At 66.0% G+C, this 6,132-nt stretch overlaps 1 protein-coding gene across 1 annotated transcript; it reads right to left on the minus strand.

The window, feature by feature from the left end:
• Positions 1 to 1,469: 1,469 nt before the first annotated feature.
• Irx4 (iroquois homeobox 4) lies at positions 1,470 to 5,919 on the minus strand. The gene is made up of 5 exons (XM_063257937.1): positions 5,049 to 5,919; positions 4,622 to 4,870; positions 4,075 to 4,184; positions 3,103 to 3,428; positions 1,470 to 2,823 (listed from the first exon to the last, which is right to left on the minus strand). The coding sequence occupies exons 1-5, from the start codon at positions 5,091 to 5,093 to the stop codon at positions 1,973 to 1,975; spliced, it is 1,581 nt and encodes a 526-aa protein (XP_063114007.1). The 5' UTR covers positions 5,094 to 5,919; the 3' UTR covers positions 1,470 to 1,972.
• Positions 5,920 to 6,132: the final 213 nt, after the last annotated feature.

Below are 6,132 nucleotides of genomic sequence, written 5' to 3' on the forward strand. Positions count from 1 at the left end.
AGACGCCCCTCGCGCTATCACTGTCAAGTACCCTTGACTCTTTATTTTTGCCCTTTTATCTATTACAACTAATTCGAGTTCTTTTGCCCTTTTCAGTCTAAGACGTGGGCTTTCTGCAAAGCCTCCCCTGCCAGCGAGCTCTAGAGCGCGCAGCCTTTAGAAATTGAGGGTTTACTGTCAAAATGAAAATTTCACTTCAAATTATCTTGGCTGATGCTTGCTCGCCAGGCCGGGGCTCCCGCCGCGGGCTTTTGACAGGCACATCAGCGGCGAGCTTCCGAGTCTCGATAATATCATCCATGGGAGCGAAAGTCAACGCGGTGACAGCGCCAGGCCGGGTACAATCCAATTACCGCGCGGCCGGCCCAGCTCCGAGGCGGCCTGGGTGCGCGCCCTGGACTGAAGGCCTGGTCCACACCATCTGGGGTCCCACCACTTGGGGTATCAGAGAGCCCCAGAAATGCCTGCAAGGCGGCTGTGGCTTCTCTGAAGGGCCCTGAGATGCACCCTAACACTAGCCCTCCCACCTGCTGGGCTTGCTCTCCCAGGGCTCCGCCCCTTGGGGCCATTTCTGGAACTTAGGACTCTGGGGCAGTCCCTCCCTGCCCACCCTGCGTCTTGAGGCGAGCTCCGTCTGCAACTGTGTACCTGTCCACTGGACAGTGGTCCCCAGCCTCCGACAGCATCTCTGTGGCTATCATGTGGACAAGGACTGGGCAGGGGCTGCCCAGTCCCTCTCTCCCTTCCCCTAAGGCACAGGCTGGCCACTCAAGGCTTTAGTGCAGGTGGAAAGCAGGCGCATAGCGGGGGGGGGGGGTGGGGGGGGGCAGGGGGAACATCACCCGGAAGACACGAGAGGGAGGGAGACGCCGAGGACAGCAGGCTGGACCGGCCACCAGCAGCAGGCGCACAGAGGGTCTGGGGGGCCAGCTATGCCCACCCAGCTTGGGAACCAAGAAGGCCCAGGCCAGGCTCTTCCCTCACTTTTCTCGCCCCCAGAGTTCCCTCTCCACTCATCCCGGCCTTGCCTACTGCAAGCTTCTCCTTGGCAGCTGGCTCTCGCTTCTCTTTCAGAGCAGGGGAAGCCAAAGGCCGCCCTAAAGGGGCAAGAGCTGGTGGGCAGGGTCGGGGCTGTGAGTACCGCCCGAGGCTGCGGGGTCCCAGAAGGCGGCCAGGGGCAAGGCTCAGAGCTGAGACCGCCAGAGGCAGCCACAGCTCAGCCAGGCCAGTGCCCCAGGAACTCAGAAAGTTTAATTCTGATCCAGTCGAAGCGACCCAGCATGGATTCTGGAGAAGAGTAAGAATTTAAAAGTTTCAGGCCCGGGCGCCCCTGTAACTTCAGAGCCAGGTCCTCTACAGTGCGCTGCGCTCTGTCCTGAGCTGGCAGGGACTATTGGGGGTGCAGGGCAGGTTCTGGTGCGTTCCCCGCCCACCCTCCGCCTCGGCCGAGTCCCCGAGTTCAAAATGTGTTGTTTTCTGCAACGCAAACACCGCCACAAGGTTTTATTGGTTTCGTTCCATCAGCCTCTCTGAAGCAGGCAATTATTGGTGCGCACATAACATTTAAAAAGCGTAACTGTTTCAGGTCAAGAGTGTGCAGCAGTGCGAGGTCGGTGGAGGTTCTGTCGTGGGCGCCGAGGGCAGGATGGGGTCGGAGGCGCGCGCTGCGCTACGCAGCCCCACGTGTGCCCGGACCCCCACGCCTTCCCTGTGTAAACTTTGGACGTAAACTTTATGCTTGCGGCTCCCGCACTCCGAGCGCTCTCAGGCAGGTTCAGACTTAAGGAAGGCTGGGGTAGCTGACGACTGGGGACCAGGTAGGGGCTGGGGAGAGGGTGGGACTGCAGGCAGGACTGGACTCCGCCCAAAGCCCGGGAGACCAAGGTCGGCCCCTCCCTCTCCGGGGCGGGGCCTTGCCTTCCGTGGAAACTCCATAGTGTCGCGCCCTACCCTGCTCTTGGCTCGCGCCAGCTCAGGTGCAAAAGGGCTTGCCGCCCACCTTGGGCAGCGCCAGCAGCTCCCTAGTGGCGCCAGCAGCTGGGCTGTCCTGGGGTGCAGTGGGAGGGAAGCTGCGGGCCAGGGGCGCAGTCACCGCATTTGCGCCTGCTCCCAACGAGCGTCCCAGTGGCCCTGGGTCCAGGAGGGCGCTTTTGGCGGTGGCCCATGCCTGGTTCAAAGTGCTGTGCCTGAGGATGGGGTCGTGGAAGACCCCGTCCACCCAGTTTCTGAGGCTGGTCACTGGGGAGTCCTGGTGCCTGTCCAGGGCCACCGCAGGGGCTGGGGCTGCGGGCGAAGATGTGGCTGGCGTCGATGATACACCTGCGGGGGCAGCGGGACCCTGGCGCTTGAGCATGCACGAGGGGAACTCAGTCTGGCTCAGGGCGCTGGCCGCAGCGGTAGCCGTGTGGGCCAGGGACCAAATGCGCGGCTTGGTCTCCAGGCCTGAAGACACCCCGGCGGGTGCAAAGCCCAGCTTGGCCTCGCAGGCTCGCGGGCCACTGCCCTCTGTGCCTGACTGCGGCTCGGGCCCAGCCGCTGCACTCCGGAGGCAGATCCCGGCCCCCTGCAGGTCCTCGTCCAGGACGGTGCCCCCTCCGGCAGCAGCCAGGGGCATCCGGAGGGCGCCTGAGGCCTCCTTGCTGAGGACTCCTGGGAGAGGGGCGGGGCCCTCGGGCTGGGCGGGGACACGCTCCAGGGCGCCGCGGTCCAAGGCCGAGAAGGAAGCCTTCAGCTCGCACTCCTGGGGTTCGGCCTCGAGGGCGTCAAAGTCATCCAGGTCGCTGAGCTCTAACTCCTTGTCCTCTTTTCCTGCAGCCTCGGTCACTGGAAGGGACAGGGTCCGGTCAGTCAGGGCTCCCCCTCCGCTTACACTTTATGGGGACCCCGGGAGTCCTGCCCGGGAGGACCAACACCAAAGACTGGGTGGAGTCCAACTTGAAGTTAATGCGCATGCCATACTGTGAAAGGGGACTTTCTGTTCCCGTGGCACCCCAGGGACCTCAAATGCGGAGGGACCCAGAGCCCGCTCACCCTCTTCGCTGCCTCGGGAGTACTTGCACCCGTGGGGAGGGTGGGGGCTCCCTAAGGCCAACCTCCACCCACCTTCACTCTTGGCGCTTTTGATGGGTTCCTCCCTGGCCTCCTCCTCCTCGCCCGCCTCCTCGCCCTCGGCGTAGGGCCGCTTGTCCTCGGCGCACTTGTTCCGGGGTGGCCACGTCATCTTGTTCTCCTTCTTGAGACGCCGGCGCGCGTTGGCGAACCAGGTGGAGACCTGCGTGAGGGTCATCTTGGTGATGATGGCCAGCATGATCTTCTCGCCCTTGGTGGGGTAGGGGTTCTTGCGGTGCTCCTGCAGCCAGGCCTTCAGCGTGCTGGTGGTCTCCCGCGTGGCATTCTTGCGCCGTGTGCCGCTGTCCATGGTTCCGTACCTGCAGACAGGGTCACAGGGTGGGGGCAGGGGCAGGGGCGCTGGGGCGGGCGGGGGCGCGGCTTTGCCTCCCGGGAAGGTTTGCGGTTAGTATGGTTGGGTGACTGGGGTTGGCGTGGGCCATGGCCTGGGGTACGCGCTCCCCTCCTTTTATGGCCAGGGCACAGATAATGTTATTAAAATGACAGGGAGCTGGCTCCTTCCCAAGCCAGAGGTCACGGCCCCTGTCATTCTGAAGAGATGTTCCCCTGACTACTTTACGGGACTCTGCTCCTCCGCCTTTGATCCCCAAAGCGTGGACGCATCCCGCAGACACGAGGGCTGCACACGAGGTGTCCGGCCTGGGTGGAAGGAGTCTCCCGCCAAATGGAGGAGCCAATGGGGCTGGGGGAATGCGCTGAATTGGAATTGGAGCGCCTGGCCCTGGTGTCCTCCTAGACTGGGTGTGGGGTTTCCTCCTTGGTTCCCCTGCGGGTAGGGGGTTGCACCTCCTGGGGCGCACGGAGGCGCCCAAGGCCTCGATTGGCCCAGCCTCCTGGGCCTTCCAGATCCAATGTCACGGGAAGGAAGCACCCTATCGGACCCCAAAGAGTAACGTGGGGGCGGCCGCGTGAAGAGCTGGGCCTCCCCCTCCTGCCTGCCCTCACCTGTCATAGGAGTACTGGCTCAGGGCCGGCTCATAGGGGTAGTAGGCAGCTGCGGCTGGTGTGAGCCCCGCATGGGCAGATCCTGACCCATCCTTAGAGTCGAACGTGTTCTGTAGGACCAGGAAGCACTCGGGTCACAACTCAGACACACACCCCAGTTTGGCACCCCTGCCCCCTCGCTCCCTCGCGCTGCCCTCGGGAGAGCCTAATCCTAGCTGCAGCACGGGGTCCCCAGGGTGAATTGGGAGGGAGGAAGAGTGCGGTGTCCGGGAAAGCATAAACGTAGGGTGGGAAGAGGGGAGTGGGTGAGGAGAGGGAGGGGGATGCAGGGCTGGAGGAGGGGAGGGAACGGGGCCGGCCGCCGAGGAGGCCCCAGTGCGCGCTCCAGCCGAGCTAGTGATTGATTAGAAGGGAAACAATACACACGCTGCACACCGCCCCCTAGGTCCCCGACCCGGCTGGAGCGCGGCGCCCGCCCGGCTCCCTCCCACCCCGCAGCGGGGACCCGGGACCCACGCACCGGGGCAGGGGGCGTCGGGGGCCTCACCAGCGAGTAGAAGGCCGACGCCTCGGAGCCGTAGGCGGCGTAGTTGCCGTAGCCCTGCGCACCAGCGTAGGGGCCCCCGTAGACGCCGAGCGCCGCCGAGCCCAGCTCGTGGCGCGCCGTGGCCAGCAGCCGGCCCTCGTAGACCGGGCAGTAGACGGGCGCCTGCGCGGGCGCGGCGGGGCCGGACTCTGCCAGCGCGCGGCCCCCCGGTTCGCAGCACGCGCCCAGGGAGTTGGCGGCCATGAGGAACTGCGGGGAGAGGGGCGAGGAAGGGCGCGCCGGGCCGGCCCGGGACCCCACGCACCCGCGCCCCCGAGACCCCCGCGCGCCCAGCCCCCTCCGGCCGCCTGGGCCCCCGGGGTCCTCGGCTCGCGGGGCGCAGGCGGGGTCAGCGCGGGAGCTCAGCCGGCGCCGCGGGCCCCCTTACCTGCGGGGCGGAGGAGTAGGGGTATCCGAACTGCGGGTAGGACATGGCGGGGCGGCCCGGGGCGCGCGGGGCTGGCTCGGGGCTGCGGGCTCCTAGGCGCTGGGAGGGCGAAGCGCGAGAGCAGGTTACGGCGCCCCGCGGCCAAGTTCCCCAGCCGGGCCCGGAGGCGTGCGGCGGCGGCCTCCGCGTCCAAACCCCGGGCCTCGAGGAGGCTCTGGGACCGACCGGCCTCGCAGCGGCGACAGAAATACATATTTTGCAAAATATGGGGAAAAACGAGTCGCGCGAACCGTCAAGTCAGACGTACGCCGCTTTCTCGGCGGGGCTCTGACGTCAGCCCACGCCGGCCGCGGACGCGCGGGTCACTCGGCCCGGTCCGGGCGGGGCGGGGACAGTGGCGCGGGGCGCGGGACGGTAACGAATGGGCTCCAGGCCCGCAGTCAATACGCCCCGGAGAAGTGTGTTCCTCCTTAGTCACCGGCAAGGAAGGCACTTTTAATTAGAAATTAATTAATGAGCAGCTGCTCCTTCCCGCCCCCCCTGTAATCATTAGTCTCAATTACAAATGAGACCTAGAGGGGACACGCGGGTGAGTCTCGGGTGAAGATGTGATCAACGCTCAAGATGCGCCGCGCTGCGGTGGAGGGGCCGCGCCCCACGCACCATTGTTCACAGCCGCGCGTCAGGCGCCCCAGCCCTCCACTGCGCTCGCCGGGGCCACCTGCGGACTTCACTCCGGCCCACGGCTCAGCATGCAGCGCCGCGTGGGCAGGAGCTTCGGAGCCTCTCTAGACCCGCGCCCGAGGCGGTGGTGCCAACCAGGACTTCTCGGTGACACCGGCGGAGGCCCCTCCCCCTCCCGGGTCGCCGAAGTTCCCGCTCAGCCCACCGCAGCTTCCCTCCCCTTCCTCTCCTCTCCGCCCCGCCCCCAGGCCACCCCCTTGGCTGCCCCTTGCCCCTCCTCGTCTAGCCGGGGACGGCCGGCTGCCCCTGCGCGCCCGCGCAGAGAGCAGGTTCCCAAGTAAGCAAGGCCCCTCGCAGGCTCACTGCACCCGGGCCGGCCGGGAGCTGGGGAGAGAGATGT

This window comes from Cavia porcellus, unplaced genomic scaffold (genome assembly GCF_034190915.1).
Source record: "Cavia porcellus strain 051 isolate PalLab524CR breed Dunkin Hartley unplaced genomic scaffold, mCavPor4.1 scaffold_11, whole genome shotgun sequence".
Taxonomy (NCBI): Eukaryota; Metazoa; Chordata; class Mammalia; order Rodentia; family Caviidae; genus Cavia; species Cavia porcellus.

Bases quoted from the DNA above. Each gene is read 5' to 3' on its own strand.
- Irx4 (XM_063257937.1), bottom strand. From the start codon at position 5,093: ATGTCCTACCCGCAGTTCGGATACCCCTACTCCTCCGCCCCGCAG. The intron at 4,185-4,621 runs GTGAGGCCCCCG...CTGGTCCTACAG, and splicing joins CGTCGGCCTTCTACTCGCTG to AACACGTTCGACTCTAAGGA. The intron at 3,429-4,074 runs GTGAGGGCAGGC...CCCTGTCTGCAG, and splicing joins AGCCAGTACTCCTATGACAG to GTACGGAACCATGGACAGCG.